Consider the following 25,563-nt stretch of genomic DNA (forward strand, 5'->3'; position numbering starts at 1 on the left):
ACAACATGAAATTATCAGTTTGGATTCCTCGGGATCTCAGCCATCGCAGAGGTTCTCTGTGTGTCCAAAAGTAAGCGGACACCATGACCGTCACACCCACATGTGCTCATCCCGATCCATGAGCATTAACAGATGTCCTCATCTGCTGGTATAATAAGCTCCACTCTTCTGAGAAGGGTTTCCACTAGATTTTGGAGCGTGGCTGTTGGGATGTGTGATCATTCATGTACAAAAGCTCAGACACTGATGTTAGGTGAGGAGTCATCGAGTGCAATCAACATTCCAGTTCATCCCAAAGGTGTTCGGTGTAGCAGCACACTCAAGTTCTTCCACCTTCATCACCCTTCACAGACCTTGTCTTTATACACCACACTTTGTGTCCTACTGGAACATATTAAAGCCCCTTAGTTCCAGTGAATGGAAATTATAACGCCACACTATACAAAGCCGTTCAATACAACAGTGTGATGAAGGCCTGCTTATGGGTGTGATGGTCATATAGTGTATGTGAGACACACTTTAAGGTTTCGAGGGGACATTAGAAGTGATCTGAATGAATATGAAAATGGTGTCAGTGAATTAATTCGCTCGGAGAAAGTCGTGTGCTTCCAGTTTGCATTGACATGGACACAATCTCGTTATTAACATTAACTGTAAATCTGTAAAGCTATCGGAAAAGAGTACATGCACTGAATGAAGTGAAATGGGACAGAATGGACTGTATGAACTCTGCTGGGTTTAGTGAGCATCGTCCATGTTAAGGTCCTGCAACCCCGATGCAATGGCAATAGATGAAGCCAGAGCTGGATGGAAATTCATGGATGTGTTTCACAGACTCAAGGTAATCAACGTAAACACCACATACCCTATTGTGTATGCTAAGGACTGCCATCTGGTGTCCAAACACAACACTGACCCTAAATTGATAAAGTCCTTACTCCTTTTAAAACCAGGTCAAAGTCCTGAATCCGAATGATCATTTCTACAGGAGCAAGTGACACATATGCTTGTACGGGGGAACAAATCGACAGACTTTAAAAAAAAACTATGATTGCAGATAGGGTGATGTGTCTTTTAAACATTTAGAAGAAATCTTGTAACGACACTTTATACAAGAGGTAAAGTTGTTGCTTTATTTTAAACACACAAGTTAGTTACCAGGCAAGATTTGCAGTTTTTGTCAAGGACATGAGGACTGTTTAATCAGTTGTTCTTGGATTTTAGTAGACTCTGGTGTGGCTTCTGCTTGGTTGGAATGAAAACCTGCACCCACGCCGGCCCTTTCCGGATAAGATTGGACACCACTGCTGTAAGAAGAAAATAATTTGGGGCAGTGGTGACTCAACTGGTTAAGGCTCTGGTTTCTTGATCAGAGGATCAGGGTTCAAGGCCCATCCAAGTGGCCACTGCTGGGCCCTTTTTCAAGGCCCTCAACACTCCCTGCTCCTTTGGTGCTGTATCATAGCTGCCCCTTTGCACTCTGACCCCAACCTCCTCAGTTGGGGTACAGTATGTGAAGAAAAGATTTCCACTGTGCTGTAATGTATATGTGGCGATAATAAAGGCTTCTATGCTCCCGTTCTATTCTAATCAAGTTTTTTTTTTCTTAAAGGCCCGATACTGGGATTCAAACTCGCACCATTAGTCATTAGTGAGGAAACATAACTGCTGAGCCGCTGCTACGTTTACAAATAAATCCGCTTAAGGTATAAAAGCCGGACTAACAGTTTTGTCTGGGGTTTGTCGTCCACGCTCCGCCGTCCCCTCCTGCTCGGAGCGTTCATGAACCGAATGAAAAGCAGATAAATAAATAAGTAAATAAAGGCGACGTGTCAAGAAGAGAAAAGTTGTTTTTTTATTAAAACCATGCACATCACATTGTGTTAGTGCAATTATTTAACTCTGTATCCAGAAACTCTCTTGTAACTCTGTGCTCTTTTACAAAATAGAATTTCAAACAGTTGTCTCTTAAGGAAAAAGTCATTCTGAACTGTTCTCTAATCAAAATGATTAACAAAACAGAAACGGAGTAAGAAAAAAAAAGTTATTTACAGGCTGAACGCTGTACCACCGGCCTGGATGATGAGACTCTGAAGTAGTCGCTCTAAATATACGGTCACTTTAATAGGAACACCTGGTCAGTTACGCAGTTGTTCAGTCAATCATGAGGTCAAGAGCTTCAGGAAATGTTCACATCAACAACAGATTGAGGAAAAAGTGTCATCTCCGTGACTAACCGCTGTGGTATAAGGAGCATGGTGAGCTTAATTGGAGCTGCCAAGAAGTATATAGTAACTCATATAATCCTTCTTTAATGAGCTATGGTGAGAAGAAAAGCATCTCGGGATGCACAAGTGGATGGACTTCAACAGCAGATCACTTTAAATGTCACTATCTGTGCCTCAGATTCCTGTTCTTGTCTGATCACAGTGGACCTTGATGTGGTCTTCGGCTGTTGAAGTTCATCCACCTTAAGGGTCTTGTTAGCTCCGAGACGGTTTTCTTATCACCACGGTTACAGACTGCTTATCTGAGTGACTCTGGCTTTTCTAGTGAGGTCAATCTTTCAGCAAGCCTGCTGACCTTCTACTCGCAGGATGTTTTCCGCTTCAATTTGCGTAAGCTTTAAGAATCAGCAGTTTCTGCAACACTTAAACCAGCCTATCTGGCACCGACAACCATGTCACATCACAGAGATCAGACTTTTCCTCCAAACTCTGATGTTTGTGTGTGAATGATGATCTGCATTAGTGTGATTCCATGCATTGAGCCGGCGTTCCTATTAAAGTGAACGGGTGGTGGAAATCTTTGCAGTTTGTTCTGAACGGTTATGTTTAAAGCTACATCTGCAAACTAGTTTTCCATCGCGTCGCGTTTCCGTTCGAGCTACGAACAGGACGCCTTTTTTGGCCAATCGTGTTCGTTTAAGTTGCATGAACAAACACTTCTAGGTGAATAACAACCATGCATTGTGTTGTGAATGACTAAAAAGACACATTAAAAAAAAAAGTGTCAGAGCAAACAATAAGAACTGGTGTGGTGGAAAGAAGAAGAAGAAAAAAAAAGAAATAAAATAAAATAAAATAAAAGATGCTAAACTGTGAGCGAGGTTTCGTTCGCCGACGGACTGCAGCAGAACATTTGACGTGATCAGTGCCACTGATATTCAACTTTATTTTGTGAATATTATATACATTTACACACATACATTCATACATACATATTTACAAACAATGCCAAGGTCAGATGTTCTTATCGTGCCTTAGATGTGTGTGAAGGAAGAACTTTTAATGTCTGATACTTAAAAAAAAAAAAAAAGAAAGAAAAAGACAAGTTTCTCCAAGCCGAAGTGCCCAGAGATGACTTTTGATGCTTTGGGGAACTTTCAGAGTGGAACCTCTCTGTGCTACACCATGCTTTGCATTATTTACTTTTATTCCCATAGATGTTTTGTTCATTTGTAACTCGAAAACGATAAAAGAAAAGGACATTTATTTGACAAGGTGGAACGTCAGGCCATTTGTTTCATGACCGAGAGTTTTATTTACAGCGCAGCAGACAAAAACGTGAACCAACACAATATAAATCGTTGGTTATTCTCTCCAGCACACACACTGTTCAACCCGTTCGACACCGTCCGTTCCGTCGTTCCCGTTAACCCGTTAATAATTACACCATAAACAAATCCACTCTGTATTACTGTGCTTCAATGAAAGTAGTCATTTTAAAGAATGCAAACCCCCTTACACTTTTTTTTTTTTTTTTACACAGACTTCACTAATTCTCTGTAAAAGAAGATCTCCGTGTTACAGATAAGGCAGCGAGATCCCAGAGCCTTGTTCAGGAGGTACTGTAAAACTGTCTGTATATATCGATTAAGGAACCGCAGCGTTCATTGACGAGCCTGAATCTTCCAAACAAAGAGAACGAGAGAGAGAGAGAGAGAGAGAGGGAGAAAGAGAGAGAGTCCCAATGGCAGGACAGCGTGTTCTTAAAAGCTACAATATTACCCAAGTTGATGTTTTTCATAACGTCACAATGACACGGAGTCTCTACATCTCTACGGATTTGAATTAGAAAAGTCCTGTAGTGTCTCTCACAAGGATATTTCCTTTTAAAGTACACGATACAAAGAAAACTACGCTAGAGTATGACGACCTTACTGTGCTGCTCGTTTGTGTAAGAGGTCGACTGGAACGCACAATCACGGCACACGGGACTGAACGATTTCCAGACGTTTTCGACTGAATGAAACACCGCAGTAGTGGAGCGTCAGGACAAAAATGTGTCTCTCTGTGTGTGTGTGTGTGTAAAAGTGTTTACACTTATCTAGTGGTAGTTAAATCAGGCACTTCACCTCTTTGTGCCCAATCTTTTAAGATTATAATTTGGCTTCGCATCTATTCGGAATACCACATTAACATCTAACATGGCAAACCACACATTGAACGTGAACGCAAAAAACGTTTGGTACCCATGAGGAAGGAAAAAAAAAAAAAAAGCCTAGTTTAGGCCACTTTATTGATCAAGATTCCCATCTAACTGAAAAAAAAGCATATATATATTTATTTCATCTATAATAGAAGTTAGACCATTTATACCCCCTCTTTTTCTAAAATATGTACATTTGCACTTTATACAGTCACACGCTGGACACCCTGGAGTTGCATTCTCACATTTGGAGGTAAAGAGTCTAGAACAGGCCTGACCTCAGGATTAAAACATGACATTAGGGTGACAGAGTGAGCCATGCTGTGTTTGTGATTGGTTATCTGCCTCAGGAGGAGCTCTTGGACAGTCTTGGATACAGCACTACTGCTGTCACGGCAACCATGACGGCGACCACCGGCATCCAGGGCATCCAACCGCTCTGAAAAGACGACGAAAAACAGCAGCGGCGTTAACGGCAACATTTACATGACAACGGCAGAGCGAGCAGCTCTTACAGCTTTGGGACTGGCTGGGACAGAGAACCAGACTGAGATAGAGAGAGAGAGGGAGGGAGAGTGTTGGTGGGGGGAGGAAGACACCTTGGAAGAAGAAAGCATGAACGGATAGAGTAAGACATTCATAAATGAATGAAGGAAGACGGAGCAAACTACCATCAGAGCGATTTGGCCATTATAAATCATTCAACTCAAACACAGCCTTCTTTCATTTCGGAGAAAGAAATAAAATAAAGCAGTGTTTAATATGATTTAAAAAAAATTGATAAATTGATTTAAACAAACAAACAAACAAATAAAAACAAATATACAAACAAACAAACAAATAAATAGGCATAGGGTGAAGGGGGGGGAAAAAAGCCCAAATAATCCACAATCCCTATTGCAGAGTTTCACTTCCGGTAGCGTTCCAAGCAAAGGCAGACAATAATGGAGGGATGATTAGTAGGTGGTGTTGTGTGGACGAGGAAAAGGTTAGTTTTCCCCCGAAATGTTGCTAAGCACCAAAAAGGGATTTTAGACAAAGCATGAGTGAGGAAAAAGAATGCTTGTTTTTTTTTTTGTTTTTTTTTTGTGGCCATGCATTTTTTGATACACAGGATGGTGAACAGTAGAGAGGAAAACAGAACACACACACACACACACACGGACTCGACAGGAGCGCTGTGTACCTTTCTACCACATTTGGCCGAAGCACCAATACAGCAAAGCCAGGATAAGGCCGATGAAAATGGCTTGGACAGGCTGCAATATGGATGGCTAGAGGAGGGAAGGGATATTACAGTAATCAACTTTTAAAGTAATCAAACACAAATCGGGTCTGAAACGGGGCGCACTGTAAACTCAACAACAAATGGAACAGAAAAGGAAGAACTCAAAACGATCGGTTCAACAGAAAAACATTAAAACAAACAGGATTACCGAATGTCTGATAGCAACAGATATATTTCGACATCTAGAAGCAGGACATAAACAACAAGGACAGAGAGAGAGAGAGAGAGAGAGAGAGAGAGAGAGAGAGAGAGAGGTGTTCATAGACAAGATAAATCAAATGATCTGCAAACGTTTCTGAAAATGGAGCCGTGTTAAAGGCTTCTTCCACTACTTTATCATCGACAGCGAGAATGAAAGGATTCATTTTAGAGTCTAAATCTTTGTCTGATGAGCCTCAGATGTTTTGTGCTAAAGTGGTGGAAGGTCCTTTAAGGTTCCGGTTTAAAGAGCGCTGTGTGACTTTCCAGCAAACGTGAGCACTGAGGTGTGTGGCTAGTGATATGAGAACTGTTTAATGCTGTAAGCAGTGATCTCTAGCTTTGTGTAGCTTATTGTTAGGGAATACGTTGGCAGGACGAGAGGGGAAAATATAGAGGAAAGAACGCTTGTGTCGGACGTCTCTAACTGAAAGGTAAAGTCTAAATATGTGCCTCTCGGGGAGTCTTATTAGGTTTGTACACATGGCACAAAATCGGTTTTCCTAGACGTGACCCGAGTTTGAGGCTGAAGCGTTTACTCATGCTACAGCTGCAGGATGTCGGCTTTGTGCTGACGCCAGTGTAGAGAGAAGCTCCTGAGAACCGGAGGCTAATTAGCTGCCATCAGACACAGAGCTTCACGTCGGAGGAAATCGGTATGGTGCTTAAATTAAATTAAATTAATAAATAAATAAATAGATAGATAAATACTGAACAAAACGAAAAAAGGAAAGGACAGCAGAAGGCTTTTTCTTTCTATTCGACACTGTGTATACGTATACACTCGTTCAGAGGAAGATGCGTCAGATTTGGGAGCTTCAGAAAGACTTTATAAAAAAAACAAAAACAAAAAAAACGTCTCTCTCAAAAAAGCTCGAAAGTTCCAAGAGAACGCTTTTCCACTGACGAGGTAAACGTGCTGGTATTTGAGACTATGCCAGGTTTTTTTTTTTGAGGTTAGTTAAAGCATATGGACTGGGACCGAGAAGCAGAGACGTCACAGGCTCCATCGCCGTGACAACAGTTCAATCTGTTAATTTAATGACTCATTTAAATGGCTCATTTAAGGAGTGCAAGCACAATAAAGTGGTCCAAGAAGGAAACTAGCGCTTAACAAATAATTGCGCTGAGCTAAATAGAACCCGCACGAGTGAAGGAAAAATCCAGATTGAAATCACTCTATAATTAATATTTAAAAATAGCACGCGATAAAGATTTATTTGTTTGTTTGTTTTTTAACCCGCTTACTGGTCGGTTCTCACGTTTTGAGTGCTATCTTTGGTAAATTCCGGTTCTCTCAGCTCCACATCTCTACACTCTGATTGCTAACTAGCCAAGTGGTTTCCCTGCTGTAACTTTGTGCCACTGCATCTTGTAGCTTCAGTACGTACTCGAACTTTGAGCGCGGAATCGTTTCCATTATTTATACGCTATCGAGGCAAGTTACGGTCGGTTTATCCTGAGCATCGGTTTTGGTAACGGCACAGACATCTTGTCGTGTGACCTGCTGTTTAAACACACACACGGACCTGATCTAGACAGGACGCACTATGAGAAATGTGTGCACTCACATTCTTGCCCTTCTCCTGCAGCAGCTTCAGATTGACCTTGCACTGCTCCAGCTCATCATTAATGGAGCTCTTCTCCTGCTCTGTCTGCTCATACCTCCGCCGCAGGTCTGACAGCTGGCTCTGAGTATCCTCATACTGCAGGGTGGAGGGAGAGAGAGAAAGAGGGAGAGAGAGCACGCATGTGAGAGTTTCTCCAAACAGTAGTCTAAAATCTGGTAATTCAGTGCAAACAATAATAAACTCTCCGCACCTCTTTCTGCAGGTCCTTGGTGCGGCTCTCGGCCTGACTGAGCTCCACCTTCAGCCTGCAGGCGTCCTGCTGGTGCTGGTTCTGCATGGAACCCAGTTTGTTCTCCAGGTCCCCCTGACACTTCTCCAGGGCGTTCAGACTGCTGCTCAGAGTGGCACTCTGCTCTCTGGAGCTGCACAACAAAACGCTTTGTTACCTTCTGCTCGTCGGAATAAAGGGATTTGTCTTTATTTTCACTTTCGTAGCAAGGTACGAGAGAAAATCTGCATTAAAAAAACTAGCATTCTATTGCAAAGTACTAGCTTGCGCTTAGAATTTTGCATGTCATGTTTAAGGGCATACGGTTTACACAGACACCATAATCTGAAATCCTCTCTCTGAACTACAGCTTTTTAAAGAGACAAGCTGATGACACACACTGACCTGCTGAGCTCCACCTCCAGCTGGTGCAGTTTCTCCAGTAGAGTCACTTTCTCTAAGCGCAGAGCCTCACACTCTCTATGCAGGGTCGAGCACTCGGCCTGCAACTTCTCCAGCTCACCTGGACAAGACGGGCAGAGAGACAACGTCAAACTACAGGGACCAATGATATGGTTCTATGGTTCTATTGTCAATAACAACATTTTCAATAGCCTACAATACTGTCCTTTATTTTTATTTTTTTTTACTTTGAAGATTAATAATGTCCTTCTGTACGGACATCCACGTATTCTTTCAGCCTATAGGTTAAAAAAATCAGTCAATGTCTTAATATATAAATGCTAAACCCTACAAGTAATTCATAATTTTGTAGATAGATAGATAGAGAGATAGATAGATAGATAGACAGACAGACAGACCATTCATTACTGCTAAATCTCACACAACAAAAAGAAGACAAACAAACAAAGAAATATGGGCAGCTGACCAGATGACACCCGTCTGCAGGGAATGAAAGTTTCCACAACACTGGACAGTAAAACATGCTATGAAGAAGCCGATCCCCTCGACAAAAGCAAAATAGATACCGTGTGTGAGCTAACTGTTGGATAATGTTGTGTAACCGGATGGATGTTTGTGGAAACAAAGCTCAATACTTTGCCTGTGATGCAAATGTCTGCCTGTCTGTGCTCCTGTGTTTGACCCGGGTCGTTCTCCTGAGACCTGAGCTCGGAGTTTTGTTGGGTTCAGATTGTAAACAATGCTGGATTGTTTTTTTATTTTTTATTATTAACTATGACTACTGCTCAAGCAGAAGTGTGTGTGATGTATGATTTGTACACATACGTGCGTGTCCCGATTATGTTGATAAACTCTTTATTTTTAAATATTTCGATGGCGCACTCTTCCTTTCGGCAGTCACAGGAAACTGGTAATTGTTTAGGACATAACAAGCAACAAAAGCTTACAGAAAAGCTAAATAAAATTGTAACTTGAACTGAAGAATTTTTAACAACAAGGATTTTACTGAATCGTGAATGAATCGTCACCTTGTAGCTGAAAGGCTCGCTCCTGGTGCTGGCTCTGCAGCTTGAAGCTCTCCTGCAAGGTGCCGATCTCCAGTTCGTACTTGGACGCCGCTTTTCTCCACTTGTCGAGTTCAGTCGTGACTGCGCTGAGGTCTGCCTGCAGGGCGGCGATGTCGCGTTCCCTCTCTGCCATAGCTGCCTCCATGGCGTGGCGGAGCACGAGCACCTCCTCTTGGGCGCTGTAGAGTTCGTCCCGTGTGTTGGAGATGGTGTTCTCTCTCTGCTCGCGCAGGGCCTCCATGTCTGACTGCAGCTTGGCGAGCTGAGCTACAGGAGGACGCAGGGAAAAGGTTAGCTAGCAAACTATCAAATTATTATAATACTCAATGTGCACCTAATCTATCGATGGAACTTTCTGAAATTATTTGCAACAGGGAAAACATCCGAGTCCAAAAAAAACATGACGAATTCAGGCTCGTCTTTTTTGCCACAACTTTATGGAGAATTAGATCTGTTACTACAGAAAAAAACAACAACTGAATGCCCTGAATAAAAGATCGCTATTATTTCATCAAGCAGCCTTCCTCAGAACTGGGTCTGAAATTCACACTTACTCTGCAGGTACTGAATCTGTTTAGATGATTCCTCCGTCTGCTGCCTGTTGCTTCTCCTTTCCTCTTCAAGCAGAGCTGGAAGAAAGGGGGGATAAAATAAATAAATAAAAGCAGCCCGAATCAGCCCAGAAAGTCAGACTCAGACAGCAGACGTAACTCTTACAGATGTTAAACTTACATAACTGATCCAAATAAAGGGGAGTAAAGTTGTTATTGAACTCACTTTAAACAGAATATTAAAAACACGTATGATAGATTACTGCTAATATGAATCGGAGAGGTTTAGCTCGATGAGAAAAAGTGTTCCATCCGATGACTTAAAGCACCCCTGGGCAAGTGGTTTATAACTATAAAATAAACTACTTGCTTTACATGTTTTAATGTCCTACTAAAAACAGCCAAGAACAAGATCTACACATGACTCATTAATACCAGAACCCATGAACACGTGTAAAACCTTTTAGAAACGAATGCTGTCCAGTCGTCCCTAAAAGCCTGTCTTGCTGACACGAACTAGCTGAAACGTCTCTATAATTTGCATCATTATATTCTTAGCCGGACCTGCAAAAATATAAAATTACGGCAAAGTCCACGAGTAAAAACAGTTAACCCTAAAAAAACGATCGATGGAAGCCGCGCTTAAAAAAAACAACTGTTTTGCCAGAAGGTTCAGTTCAGTACCTTGTAGCTCAAGACATTTCTGCTTGCCGGTGTTGGCCAGCTCCTGAGCCTCCTGTAGCTCGCTGTGCAGCTTGTGGATGACCTGCTCGGTGTCTCTGGGCTCCAGGTTGGCCCTCTGTAGCTCATCTACAAGAGAGTGTGAAATGTCAGAAGAGTGTTAGCATTACAGTTATATATGAGAAGGTGCTGAAAATCAACTGACAGTAAAAGATCTAAACTGACCGAGAAAGTGAATTTCATTCATACACATTCAAGTCTTTCACTCAGGTTAGTTATCCATTTATCTTTGGAAGTCAATTTTATGTATCTGAGACACGGCAAGAAAAACATCTCTGCTCTCACCAAGCCAGATCTATCTCACCACACGTTTTAAAGCAAATCGCAGAATGCATATTCAGACATAGTGTATAATTACGGTATCGTTTTTTTTTTTCCCTTTTTCACAGAGTCGATCCAAAAGTTCGGCCTCTCGTACAGCACCCGACGCTTCGAAATCTACCCGATACCTGATAACTTAAGCGATGTACCCTGACAGAATGCATGACTCTCCATCACATAAGCAGTATAACATTGGTGTGTTATGTGGAGAGCTGCACTGGCACCAGGCCAAACCCACTGAATGACAGTTCCAGGAGCAGGCTTTTAGCTTAAGTGTTTGTGGCCATGCTGACCAGATTTCCTCGCCACTTCTCTCGCTTTTCCGTCTTCTTTCCCCACAAATAAGGCCCTTCCTTGTGATCCCTACATGTGCTCTAGAAATGAAGAGCTTTGGCAAAAACCTCCATCTATAAAGCGTTGAATATCGCTTGCCTCAGTACAGATGTGAACACTGAAGTCATACTTCAATTTTAGCTCAGAGTGATCAGACTTTACGTCAGACGCCTGTCGAAAGAGGTTGAGGTTTTTACGCGGCTCGGGCACGTTCTCAAGCCCGAGAGAGGATGCGAGAAACACTCCCTTCCTCTGATCTTCTGCCATAGCCTTAATGAGAAGGCGAGATGTGATCTGTAGGCTATACGAGTAATCGCTGGATTCATCTTGTGCACAGGAGTACTGCTTAGATAACCTGGTATAAATCAGAGACTTAATGCTGTTATGACATAATAATGATTCAAATGTTACTGGTACGAAGCTTGGAGACGAAATGATGCATGGAGACGATCACTGCTACCTGTTAAACAACTGAAGTTATTTATTAATTAAAAAATAAAAAAATAAATAAAAATTTGCTATATTTAATGTTGTGGAATGTCACGAGAACCTGTTTCTGTTATCTTTTTTGGGGAAACAGACTGTATTTATGGGGAATTGCACGAATCTGGCAACCTGATCAACATGAAGCTGACAGATATCATTATTAATAATACCGCCAGGATGTTGTAATGTGGTTTAAATACAATTCCTCTTAACTTGGTCCTACTGGAAGTATTCAGAGCAACTTGGCCCAGATGAAGTCTTAATCCTATCATACACAATACTCAGAAAACAATTAGGAAAAGCCCGGGTTAAACAAAACCAAACGAGTCTTAATGAAGTGCAGTCCGATCAGAACTAGAGCAAGGACACGGTGAAATAGCCCAGTGTTCCTGTTCCCTTTCTATTCACTTGTGCTACAAAAGGGCTTTAAGACATGCCAAAAGATAAGAACAACAGAAATGTTGGTTCTGTGTAATCCCTAACTGCCGACGTCCTCATTGCTGTGCTCACGTTCATTCATTAAATTTCTTTAAAGCTTTTGATCAAATGGTTCACTGGAATCACTATTTATTGACTCCTCACTTCCCGAATAGCCACAGGGGAGTTTTGTCTGGAACCTTTTGTCAAACTCACACTGACAGCATGACTGCACTTAACACAAACATACTGTGATCTTTTCACTGCTGTTATTTCTATCCAAGGGTCATCTCCAACCTTGTATATAGTAGCCGAGACTACACATAAACATGGGCCGGGACACTCGGTCCACACACCCTGGACAGATTCAGGCTCGTTAGTATTCCTGCCTTTTTCTTAAACCAACAGTTACACAACAGTGATTATCCGGGGCTCATCACACAGCTAGAACACACCGCGACATCACACGCGTATATTTTCACACGAGACGCATCTCCTGTATGCTCGGACCAGAACATAAAATCGAACACGATCGCAACACAAACTGCGATCTCTATTAAACTTTTCTCATTAAAATACTGAAAATAAATCAGACCGATCGATTGAATAATTACGCTCAGGATGTTTCAATATGTGAATGCAATAAAAACGAAATTTCGGTTTGAGCTTTTAAACAAACAACTGAGACTCTCAAAGTTACTTGTTTTTTTTTTTTTTGTCCTTGAGAAACTTTTGGGTTGAAGATGCTTGGAAAAAGAATTCATACGATGATCAAAACATGTGAGCAGCAACAAACCAGGGCTACCGAGAGCCCCAGAGCGACACAGATGAGAGATCAGTTCTATGGACTAAGTGCAAAAACTAACCCAAGTAAAACCCCCAATGATTTTAGTAATGATTTATGAATACCTGGCCCAAACCCAAACTCCAGCTGCACATAAATGATGAGGCTTTTCATGTTGTCCCTGTCTCACACCCCACTGCTCCGCTTGCCATTGTGTCTGTCACCAAGTTCAGGAGCACAAAGAGGCTGTGAAAAGGCCACTTCCTCCCCTGCACCTCCCAGTGTGTTAACCAGAGCCTGCGCCTGTTATCAAGCTCCCATTAAAGGACATGAGCTCACTGAGAACAGATGAGCTCCGGATTGAAGCGACAGGAAAAAGTGGTGATCTCAACGCAGGCTTATCATCTGCAAAACATTTCGGATGGCCACAAGCTCTTTTCCTGCCTTGCCAAAAATAGTTAGGAGTTCAAGAACAGACACTAAAAATTGAATGACGGCGTTTCTGAAGCGGGTTTTAAGAGACTGGGACCTTTTGAACGATGCCGATTATGATTATTATTTGCTGTTGGGATGACGTATCTTCTTGAAATGACATGAAAGGAGGGAGCGCCATTTAGGGAGAGAAAATCCGTCGGGTTGACGTATTACTTTATGGTCCGTCTGAACCAGGCTTGTGTATGAACAGATTAATCTAACCTTTTGTTAAAGCGACTGATTTTTAACTAACTAACTTGCGTGCTTTTGAACTCATTGGCAGCTCATATAATATCCTATATTTACCTCTTGGTTGCTTCCATTACGCTGAATGGGGGGAAAAAAAAAAAAAAAGTGTCTCTAAAGCTTATAAACTTACTAGTGACACCCGGTGTTCAAATTGGGAAGTTTATTTTCTGGTTTAAATTAAGAGTGAACGTGACTTGAGGGAGCAGTCTGAATAATGGTGGTGGTAGGCTGTAGTTTGGAAACTTCTGTGTAATTATGACTTGATATTTAATGCTAAAAATAGGACTTTTAAGAACTTAAAAGCCCCAATGAAATTACATGTAGCCTCAGCAATCATTAGAGAAAATCATCACGATGTACGATAACGATCCTTAACGCTAATTATGGTCCCGAGTAACCAGAAGACACGTGTTTAGCAGATACATTCTCGTATGCTAGCGCGTCAGGGCTTTTTAAGGCAACTGTGCGACAGGTGGACGCTGTACAGCACCGCACGAGTCAGTGGGACTGTTTAGAATAGAAGCGTGTGTTAGATTCCTCTGTGGCAGCATGGATACAGAGACTTCAACAGAGACTAGAGGAATGAGGAACCTTTGATGCACTGGACAGGGAACAGCCTAGTCACACTGGAGCTGGAGCGATGTCAAATCTCCAGAAGGGCGGGAGGGTAATTTTCAATCCCGAGAGGGTGAAAACAACTGACGGATCGTCGAGATCGGTGGAGGAGGAGAGTTTTTAATTCTGCAGTCCCACAGGAGCTCATAGTGGCAACCAAGAACCAACACAAACACTAACAAGGGCTTAACGCCAGCTTAGAAACATCACGTTTTTCCAGTCATGCCTATTTGCACTTAGATTGACAACCTCATCACCCACATTCACAATCTCACATATTTTAGTAGAAATTTTTATTATTATGGTCATTCAAGGACCGGATTGGTCCAAACAGAAAACCACAAGGAGGTAAAAGTTTGGGAAACGTTTTCGTTCTACGTGTGGCTAAGTAATGACATAATGGAGCCATATAAATAAATAAATCCAAGCAAATGTAAACCAGATTCCATTAATAAGTGTCCAGTGACAGCCATAAATAATAAAATTTAGAGCTGTGACGCAGTTTTGATCCCTGTATTCTTATGTCCTGGACGTACGTGACATGTCCATACCCTCGAGGTCATTCCTGCCTAAGCGAGCTCTAATTGGTTTACATTCCTGAGGCGCCACTGCTGTGGGGAAAAGTGGCTCAGCTGCGGAGATCAAACAGGAGGCAAAAGGTTCTGGAAAGAAGAATTCGCAAAACTAATACTCGACTACTTGAGTTTACATTTACACATTCAAGTCCTAAGCCTACGGATGGCACCTTCGAATAGCGTTAATAGCTTCGAATAGCTTTTAGCTTCAGCAGCTCCTGGTGTGTGAGACCATATATAGCTGCAAAGGATACGGTCACACCACAGTTACAGTTAGACTACGTTCCACCGCACTGACCTCAAAAAAGCCTGACAGAACAGTCTGAAATATGACTAAATAAACAGCTCAGTAGATTTGGGTAAAATTCAAAATATGGAAATATCAAAAATTAAAGTAGAAGAAAATAAATAAATAAATAAATAAATAAATAAGTACCTTTAATCAGGGAAGCCCTGTTCTGTGGCTCGTTCAGCTCCTGTTCGTCCATTTGTCCGTCTAAGGGGGGAAAAATAAATTAATTACATGATGTAAACACAGTACCGCAAATGTATTAATTTCAAGTACTGAAGAAAGAGAATCGGTCAATTAAAAGGGGGAAAAACTGAATGCGAGACGTACACAGTGGCATTCGGCCGATTGATAAAATCTTATAAAAAAAAAAATACAACAATATTGTACCTGAAGTATCGTCACTGCTTTTGTCCTTGCTGGGGCTCAGTGTGTCTGACATATCAGACTCTTTAGCATCTATCTCATTTTCTGTGGGCAGGTTGGAAGACACCACTTAGATGGAAAGGGGTGGAGACACAAATGAACAAGTTCAAACAGACTGAACAACATCTTAAACACGAGTCATCTGATCGGTTATGATCTTATCTTGGAAGATAGGGCGAAATAAACGGTATGACGTCTATCGGTAAATGTTAGATTAGATACGGACAGGTTTCTTGGTGAGAACATACACCTCCTGTTGTTGACCGTTCTAACTCCTGAGAGAATTTCACCACACATGGTCATACGCCCAAGCCAAGCTTTCAGAGGGGGATACTGTTGCATTCTAAAATAGTTTGGGCTTTTGTTTAGGGATTGGCCCAGATCGCCTCTGAGTCATGGCTCAAAACCCATTTGGACAATGACTTGTGCTGTGGCAGCCAGAGATGATACAACAACCAAAGAGTTAAAGACTTTATTAATACGTCCCGTACGAAAAACTTGGGAAACTAAGATGGAAATCTCCTCACGTGTCCTGTTACGTCGCGTCTCAACACTGATTACTTGTGTGAGCGTTTAACGCTAACAGATCGTGAACTGCTCCACTTTGCTGAGAGGAAAGAAAAGCAATGATCTCATAATACACGTTTTTGGCTGCCGATACACTTTTCTAACATGAAAATCTTAACCTGCGCTTCTAAAAAAAAGGGAACAGAACGTTAGCAGGCCGGTGGAAAAAAGTAAAAGCCTCACAATCCTGGAATGTTTCACTCCAACGTGAGCAAAAAGCCGTGTGTTATGATCACAGGCTGGTTTTAGACGTTCACTGCAGCAGCAGTTTTAAAAGACGGTAATATTTTTACAGGCGGATGGATCTTCTTCAGCTGATGGATATGAGGAGAATAAACTATTTATTATTCAAACACAGACACAAAACTTGGTTCATATCCAGTAAAAAAAAGAAAGAAAAACAAAAACAACTCATTTTTGGTGTCTGGGCTGTTCATTTTTATATTTTTCCCTTCTAAGCTTGTTCGAAAAAAATACTATATTTAGGGTTGGGTATCAAAATAAATTTTCCGGTTACGATTCCGGTTCCAGTTCTGCCTTATGATTCACGGTTCTGATTCTGATTCCATAAAAAAAAAGAAATGTGAAAAATAATGCACAATTACATTTGTGTTTATTAATCACTCTTTAAATATTTTAAACAGAGAAATTTAATTCAGATCAATTTAAATTTAAATAAATCCAACATCAAATTTAATCCATCCAGAATTACAACTTAGCAAAACAGTTAGCAATTTTTCTGAAGAAAAATGAAGGTGTGCTTTCTCTGGGAGACGACGAGACCTTTCATGGCTTATTGTATCTCCAGCTGTGGAGAAAACCCTCTCAGAGGGGGTAGATTTGCTCCATAGTTGTAGCTTTGGAAATGAATCCACACTTTAGACTTTTTTTAGACATGTTTAACACAAAGCGTACCTCAGCACAGCAGTGCGAGTGACTGATTTCTGTGGTAAGCTGCGTTAATTTGGTTGCGTGACCGTAAACAGTGTAAACAATTAATATTCATGAGGTAAGACGTGGCTATTTAAAATGACCGCTCCCAGCGCTTTGCCCGTCATTGCATCGGAACCGCGTTTGGAACCACAACTTAAAAATTCCGTGCGGTTTCGGTTCCTGTTAAAAAACAGAACCGGTTCTGAATAAGAACCGGTTCTCGGTAGCCAACCCTAACTATAATGCCTACTAAATATTACCCTGACACAATATCTAGTGATTTTTAATCTCCAATTATATGATATTCCCAGGCCTGCTAACCGTTGTGTGTTTTGCTCTGGAGCTCAGCAAACACATGATGTAGTACAAAGGTTACGTCCCTGGCCTGTTTTCTCGACCCCGTGTGCTTTGGACTCCATCAAAGTGAATGGCAAATATTTTAAATGAATTATTATTATTGTTATTTTTTAAACATTTGGTTCTGTAGTCTTACATCAAACCTAATACTAATTAATGGTGCTTGCAAAGCAACATTCTTGTTATCTTGCATACGGATTATTCTTCTGTACATTCTAGTTACTTAATATTACGGTGAAAGTGAAGTCAGAGCAGAAGAACTCTTTGGTCAAGGTGCAGACAATGTGCTAGAAACTTTACTAAAAGAGAATAATAACATTAACTAGAATGTACATTTCCTGAAGAAAATGTGAATGGCGCTTGCACGTGGCAAATCTCGGCACTCTGTCGCTAGGGTGAAATTTTAGGAATTTCCCATTCAAGTCTATGGGACATATTTGGCCGCTTTTTCGTCCGCTGTGCGAACATCATCGGTTGGATCGCTTATAAAAGTCATAGCACACCTGTCCTCAATGAGCCGGTCGATTTGACACCTCATTCATGGGTCTAGGACAAAAGCTGCAGGACAAGATACGTGCTGAGGTTTTGTCCGGAAGAAGAATATGTATCCGTATGCAAGATAACAAGAATGTTGCTTTGCAAGCACCATTAATAATAATCACATAATTCCTCTTTGCGTTAACGATCTTAACGTTAACTCTTAAAAGACCCACATATTATAATGTCTACATTACTAACCCTCAACAATAAATCGAGACGAACATTAACACTTTTTTGCACATACCTTTTAGTTTCTCTGGACTGGTGAAACTGTTGTCTTCTGGGGTTTGATTGTTCTGAAGATGGGCATCTATAACATCTGAAATATGCAGTACGTATTTATTGCCATATGTTAATTCAATGAAGAAATAAATTCGTTCGAATTACAAGCACAATTTGGGGCTGGGATTAATTAAGCGCCTCCTTTTACCGTCAAAGTTGGACAGCTTGTGGATGGAAGAATCCATGGCTCCTTTCAGCTGCTTCACGGCTATTTAGAGAAGAGAGAAAAGCATGACCGGGTGTTTAAAACCGTGTACAGCTGAGCGATAAACAGTGTGCAATGACGTCGGCTAACAGCTCTAGAGATGTAATGCTCCATCGGTCCCACCGAGTATTCCAAAATATTACAGGTGTTTTACAAACGAATGGAAAGTATAGCGCATTAAAAGCAATGCTGGTTAGATCTTAAGGGCATGCATGTGAGGGGGGAAAACCCACAGTAAAAGTGAAACCAAAGTCAGTGAGGAGTGAGATGGCATCAGGTGACATGCAAGTCTAAGGAATTTCAGTGCTGAGGGAATATGAGCATCGTAGGGACTTCTGTAAGAAATCACGTTTTAAATATAGACGATAGAAAAGATGTGATATTACAGCGTTGTCGTATTAATGCTCCCAGTCAGCTTTCTATTTTAACTCCGTAATCGATCATCGATAAACGTCACAGATTTAGTGCTGAAAGTCTGCATGACTTAGCAGGAAGTTCTTCTCTACTGCACTTCACAGTGCATACTGTAGTAATACATCACACAGGCGTTCTCCAGGTCCAGTGGACGGACTTGATAAGACTTGGAGATAAACGCAAGCTGGTAATTGCATACAAAACTAAATGCATGTTATTCGTTAGCGACATGACGGCTAAATTAAAACCGGGAATCCGCATTAACTACGGACCGCTCGGACAGCCTACGGAGAGAACGACAAAATCTACGTAACCCTGCAGACGAGGTGCGGAGCCGACACCGAAGCGTGTTATAAATTCCCTTCTGAACCATGAACGATCTCTCTCCGGTGGCTCTGAAGCCCATTAGTAAGACTTTTCATTAGGGCGGCTGTAGAAGGCAGTGGAAAGAATTCTGTGTACTCACGCTGGCACTCAATGAACTGCTGGATTAAAGTGCAGTCCCCTCCACTCTTTAAAAGAAAGTCGTCTAACAAAGAAAGGAAAACCCACCATTAAATAATAATATTGGCTGTGAACGGAGAATGTGCCTCTACGTTAAGTCAAGGGGTAATAAGTGGTGGTTGGAATTAATCACAAAAAACATCATTATAATAATGAACATAAAAAGCCAGCTCTACAACATAGAATGCGAAAGGCGGACTGAGACAGAGATGCACGGGGCTGGACACAGACACACACACATGGGAAGCTTCAAACGCCACTGAAATGACACTTTAACCTTTCTTTACTTAACATGCTCTCACAAACACAGACCATGTTCCCAGAACTGACTGACTTAATAAAAAAAAGGAACATTCACATTAGCAGAATAAAAGAACAGTTTGAAGGAAGCCTGGTCCCGTTTAAAAGACTCGGAATAATTAAAACTGCTCTGCTGACTAGTGAAATTTCTCCCAAGACATCTATAAATCCTCAAAATATCTCATAGATGTCATACCCCTATAATTTCACGAGGAATGTATTCACAGACATATTTATGATGTTCCTTCATTATCTATTAAACAGATTCATCCAAGCTAATCTTTTATTTATATAACCCTTTAAACCTCTTGGACTATTTAACGTGTTACTGCTACGTTGAACAAACACTTCATTATTATTATTATTATTATTATTAGTTGTTAAGAAAAAGCTTTAAAGTTGAGACAGAGTTAAATTTTCCCACTGATACAAATACATCTGGATAATATTTCTTTCTCCGACACATCACATGAATTTGATTAGTGACTGAAAAGGAGCGCTTTTTAAAATCGAAAGCAGACAAGTGTTAATTTGCTGAAATGGAGACGGTATGAGTGGTTAGAGTGGAACATCGTTAACTAACATGTTCCCTTATTTTGTGCGTCGTTAATTTTTCCCCCTGTGCTCTTCCGTCGTATTGCGAGTTTTTGTATGCCGAAGGCTCCTGCGTGCTGTGTATAGCTACCCCAACGTTTTCATGACTAGCATGAAACCAAGTCTTCCCTGTTCCCGAGTTTACATCCTGAACAAAGTCCTGTGCACTCTATACTACCCTGAAGCACTATTTCCCTTCTTCGAAGTGGCTGATGGTTTGTGGTTTACCACATGCCACATGCCGGCAAATGAAGAAACTACTACAGTACATAACCATGCATGCAGCTCTGGTGGTTCGGAGCAACACGTCGTATGTAATTGTGTAACTTTCACTACGACTTATGTCAGTCGCTCCCTTTTCTGAGGGGGTTCTTTAAAAACAAAACAACTCTGCCAAGTAGAACATGAATACAGAGACCTTGCTGAGAGCCCAGTGCAGTAGTAATGGCTTACTGTTTATCTGGGAGGAAAATGCAGTGTGTGTGGATTCAAACAGTCGAACAAAACATTGCGACCTTCAAAACAGAAACGACCGGAGGCAAAGACTGGTGTTGGACGAACAGGAAAGAGTAAAACAGGCAACAGAAGGAAAGCGCTCATGCCAAATTAGCAGGAGAGTTGACGCAAAGTTAGTAGGTGACACTAACTGCCACGAGCAACCCGACCCAACTCACCTAAACTGTTGTTTTCCTTTATGCTTTTCTCCTGTAGTTGCTCTAACCGGACTGAAAAACGACAAGGGGGGGGATGAGGGATGACCAAAAAGAAAGAAATAATTGCTTAGACAAACTGAATATCGGATCTTCTTGAGCTACGTGGCTTTTTAAGTTAATACCGCTTCACAGAGTTTCTTCTTGCAGTTTATAAACTTTATTCAGAGCGAAACATTTGCACTGTATAAAACCTCCACCTTTTGGTGGTGTGGACAAGGTGAAGGAAAAATCCAGAAAAGTTCTCTGCTTGTCCCACCAGGCTTATGAATTCTTTTGTGTGCGTGTGTGTGTGTGTGTGTGTGCCACACCCGTTATACCTTGAAGAGCTGTGAGCCTCTCGTTGGTGAAGTCGTTGTCTGCCTGCAGTGCCTCGATGCGAGCTTGAAGCACTTGCTCTTTCTCTTCCATCTCCTCAATTCGCAGCTGCAGCTCCTTCTTTTCATTCTGCCCTTTTTGAGTCAGCTCTTCCTGCTTGCCTTCAGCCAACTAAGAGAAAAAAGGCAGGGGAGGTCCATGAAACGCATTGAAATAAGTGGCTTCTACACGTCTACATTCACATTCCGAAGGAAAAGGGCTGATTGGTCTTGCCTTGATCTTGTCAGTGAGATCCTTAATTTCGTTCACAGCTCCGTTGTATTTGTTGGCCAGCTCCCTGAGCTCCTCCTGAGTTCGCTCGTTCATCTCCTTCAGGTGCGTACATTCGTCTTCTGTGTTACTGAGAGTCCGCTGGAAAAGCAGACAAGGTAGGCAATTCAGTGTCTTCACATGCAGATCGGTCACAAAATCCGTCCAGCAGACGTGTAGCGATTTAGGTCCTGCTTACCTCCACTTCGGACAGCTTCCTGACCACCTCGATTTTCTCCTGAAGAACCCGCCTCAGGGACTCTTTGGCTGTAGTCTCATAATTGAGTTTGTCCTCTGTTAAGGCTACAAGCTCCTTTCGGATGCCATCCTCCGTTTGGTTCTGGGTGGATCGTAAAACGTTAGTTGTCGGATGCTGGGAAGAATTGAGACCTTTTACTTAAACAATTGCGTAACAAAAGCCTTACTTTTGAATACGCCTGCAACTGGTTCCCCATCACCTCCAGCCTTGAGAGTAACCGGTCTTCATCAATTAAAGCCTGCAGAGATGCAAAATGACAACACGAACATTACAATAATAATTTAGGATCAGGATTATCAGGATTTTATCCCAAGTCTTAGAAGTTGTCTACAAATCCCACGTTTGGTAGAAACACTTCACAGTGGCCCAATTTCACACAAAAAAATTTTGATCTCTTACCACCAGCAGACATTTTTTTTTTTTTTTAAATAAATATAATTTTTTTTTACAATTTGGTTATGTCTCTGCTTTGTTACATAACTAACATAACTAGCACTTTTGACCTTGCTGATTAAAGACGACACAGGAGGAAATGACAGGAATTTTATCTAGAGTCATTTAGATACAACACAATAGAGAGATGATGCTTCAGGATTGGGATCAAACTGGACCCAACAAAAAAGTTTCAGTAGAGAAAAAAATATTTATTATAATCTTCAGTTAATACTTTACCGTGGACAGCGTGCTGTGTTTTAAATGAAGAATTCGTTTAAAGGACCAAGAAATGAATGATTAAACATCACGCATGTACAAACGATGATAAATAATAACTACAAGCACTAGCGCTTTAGTGTAGACCGACTCGAAGCCTTTACCTGCCAGCTGCTCTCTGAGGCTTCCTGTGTGCTGGCCAGGAGCCTCTGCAGTGTGGCTAACTTCTGCTCCAGCATCTGTTCCCTATGTAAGGCCTCCTGCAGAAGTGAAAATTGAGCCAATTAAAAAAACAGCATTAAAGCTCGTCAGCTGCTCTGACTATTCATTTTAGCATCATTAATAAATATGGAGGAATATTCCTAGGAGATGTCAAATAAAGTCTGAAGGTCACTTTAAGTCCGTATTTTAAAAACACGTTTGAATAAAGTGGCCACTAGGGGTCAGTGTGGCTCCATACCTGCAGGTACTGGGACAGCTGAAACAGTTCCTGAGAGTACATACTGGGCGTGTTTGCAGCAACCTGAAGGGCAAAATGGAAACAAACATCAAAACAGAGCAACATCAGATTAGTAGGACCTTAGGGAAAGGTGTACAATAAGGAATGATTTTAATCAGCGACACACACACACAGACTCGCAGACACACACACGCAGACACGCAGACACACGCAGACACACGCAGACACACGCAGACACACGCAGACACAGGCTCACAGACACGCAGACACAGGCTCACAGACACGCAGACACAGGCTCACACACACGCAGACACAGGCTCACACACACGCAGACACAGGCGCACACACACGCAGACACAGGCTCACACACACGCACGACACAGGCTCACAGCACACGCAGACACAGGCTCACACACACGCAGACACAGGCTCACACACACGCAGACACAGGCTCACACACACGCAGACACAGGCTCACACACACGCAGACACAGGCTCACACACACGCAGACACAGGCTCACACACACGCAGACACAGGCTCACACACACGCAGACACAGGCTCACACACACGCAGACACAGGCTCACAGACACGCAGACACAGGCTCACAGACACGCACACACAGGCTCACAGACACGCACACACAGGCTCACAGACACGCACACACAGGCTCACAGACACGCACACACAGGCTCACAGACACGCACACACAGGCTCACAGACACGCACACACAGGCTCACAGACACGCACACACAGGCTCACAGACACGCACACACAGGCTCACAGACACGCACACACAGGCTCACAGACACGCACACACAGGCTCACAGACACGCAGACACAGGCTCACAGACACGCAGACACAGGCTCACAGACACGCAGACACAGGCTCACAGACACGCAGACACAGGCTCACACACACTCACACACACACTCACACACACACAGTCACACACACACACAGTCACACACACACACAGTCACACACACACACAGTCACACACACACACAGTCACACACACACACAGTCACACACACACACAGTCACACACACACACAGTCACACACACACACAGTCACACACACACACAGTCACACACACACACAGTCACACACACACACAGTCACACACACACACACAGTCACACACACACACAGTCACACACACACACAGTCACACACACACACAGTCTCACACACACACTCACACTCACACACACACTCACACACACACACACACTCACACACACACACACACTCACACACACACTCACACACACACTCACACACACACTCACACACACACTCTCACAAACACACACACTCACACACACACTCACCTCACACACTCACCTCACACACACACTCACTCACCTCACACACACACTCACACACACACTCACACACACACTCACACACACACTCACACACACACTCACACACACACTCACACACACACTCACACACACACTCTCACACACACACTCACACACACTCACACACACACTCACACACACACTCACACACACACTCACACACACACTCACACACACACTCACACACACACTCACACACACACTCACACACACACTCACACACACACTCACACACACACTCACACACACACTCACACACACACTCACACACCCTGTGCTTCAAGGAGAAATTCTGGTTAGAAATACAGATCTAGCCGTGGTTCAATGAATGATTAACAATACACAGAAAAACATTTATAGTCAGCATCGATGGCTTTTTCCCCCTCCTGCTTGAACAAATCCAACCCTAAGTCGACTCGACACAAACCCGGACCTCGCCTATCAACACTGAAAATGACAACACGCTGGAAATCTCTCACAGGATGTGGGATTCCCGGATCCCAGGGCCCATGTGAAAGGACACAGGAACTGGTTAATTCAAACTGACAGCCCCAGATGCTGCAGTCACATATACAGTATAGGTGATGGTGAGAGCACGGCTGTACGGTTATGAGCGGCTGTAAATGTGCAGAGCACCGACAGGCCCACATTCCTGAGGGCGGGAGCGTAGCAGCACAGACTACACCCTGTGTATGATAGAACAGACACGCCGAAAGGAGAGAGAGGAGCGAGTAACACTATCTTAAACACAGCGCTGTCTCGTAAACTAGCCATGCGTCCGAGGTTTTAGTTCGGGATGAACGTGAATATCGAGATAGAAACGAAGCTCCTGTTTTTGTTCAAAAATTAGCTGCACTTTTTACGCAACCTCAAACGAGCAGATCTTCACCACCGTGAGGACGAACACACGGCACTTCACATGGATAAAAATAAATATCCACGACTGACCAACTGGCAGCACCACATGTCTGCTAACTATAAAAGTGGCACGCTTGTATTATTGGACTCTAACTTCTGTACCAGTTCTCGTCTCATTATTATTATAAACATGACTACAAATGACAAGTAGAGACAGGAATCTTCTAAGTAGCATGTTGGACGTAAACTGACGAGCAGAGAGTCAAAGTAACAGTTAGTAGCAGGAAGGGAAGCTCAAAGGCAGGGTGAAAAGACTTAATCGCATTAGCGAGCAAGCTGAAATCTAATTAAGTGTTCTGAGCATGAACGCAGCTCTTTCCTGCTTTCAGTGAAAGACGCGCGTGTGTGTGTGTGTGT

At 42.4% G+C, this 25,563-nt stretch overlaps 1 protein-coding gene across 15 annotated transcripts in view; it reads right to left on the reverse strand.

The window, feature by feature from the left end:
- Positions 1 to 3,157: 3,157 nt before the first annotated feature.
- The window catches only part of slmapa (sarcolemma associated protein a), a 49,705-nt gene continuing 27,299 nt past the window's right edge, over positions 3,158 to 25,563 (reverse strand). For 5 of the 15 annotated variants that reach the window (XM_027167851.2, XM_027167849.2, XM_027167861.2 and 2 more), the window contains 19 exons: positions 22,911 to 22,973; positions 22,615 to 22,710; positions 21,966 to 22,037; positions 21,740 to 21,880; positions 21,505 to 21,642; positions 21,234 to 21,402; positions 20,878 to 20,928; positions 19,272 to 19,334; positions 18,335 to 18,394; positions 18,149 to 18,223; positions 15,472 to 15,576; positions 15,229 to 15,288; positions 10,482 to 10,607; positions 9,801 to 9,875; positions 9,208 to 9,513; positions 8,162 to 8,279; positions 7,739 to 7,910; positions 7,489 to 7,623; positions 3,158 to 4,870 (listed from right to left, as the gene is read on the reverse strand). In XM_027167851.2, coding sequence (XP_027023652.1) covers positions 4,778 to 4,870; positions 7,489 to 7,623; positions 7,739 to 7,910; positions 8,162 to 8,279; positions 9,208 to 9,513; positions 9,801 to 9,875; positions 10,482 to 10,607; positions 15,229 to 15,288; positions 15,472 to 15,576; positions 18,149 to 18,223; positions 18,335 to 18,394; positions 19,272 to 19,334; positions 20,878 to 20,928; positions 21,234 to 21,402; positions 21,505 to 21,642; positions 21,740 to 21,880; positions 21,966 to 22,037; positions 22,615 to 22,710; positions 22,911 to 22,973 — 2,118 coding nt within the window. In that variant the 3' untranslated portion in view covers positions 3,158 to 4,777. Of the gene's footprint in view, positions 4,871 to 5,617; positions 5,706 to 7,488; positions 7,624 to 7,738; positions 7,911 to 8,161; positions 8,280 to 9,207; positions 9,514 to 9,800; positions 9,876 to 10,481; positions 10,608 to 15,228; positions 15,289 to 15,471; positions 15,577 to 18,148; positions 18,224 to 18,334; positions 18,395 to 19,271; positions 19,335 to 20,877; positions 20,929 to 21,233; positions 21,403 to 21,504; positions 21,643 to 21,739; positions 21,881 to 21,965; positions 22,038 to 22,614; positions 22,711 to 22,910; positions 22,974 to 25,563 lie in introns of all 15 variants that reach the window. The other 10 variants (XM_027167854.2, XM_027167852.2, XM_027167853.2 and 7 more) reach the window with 10 other exon arrangements.

Source organism: Tachysurus fulvidraco, chromosome 2, assembly GCF_022655615.1.
Source record: "Tachysurus fulvidraco isolate hzauxx_2018 chromosome 2, HZAU_PFXX_2.0, whole genome shotgun sequence".
NCBI lineage: Eukaryota > Metazoa > Chordata > Actinopteri > Siluriformes > Bagridae > Tachysurus > Tachysurus fulvidraco.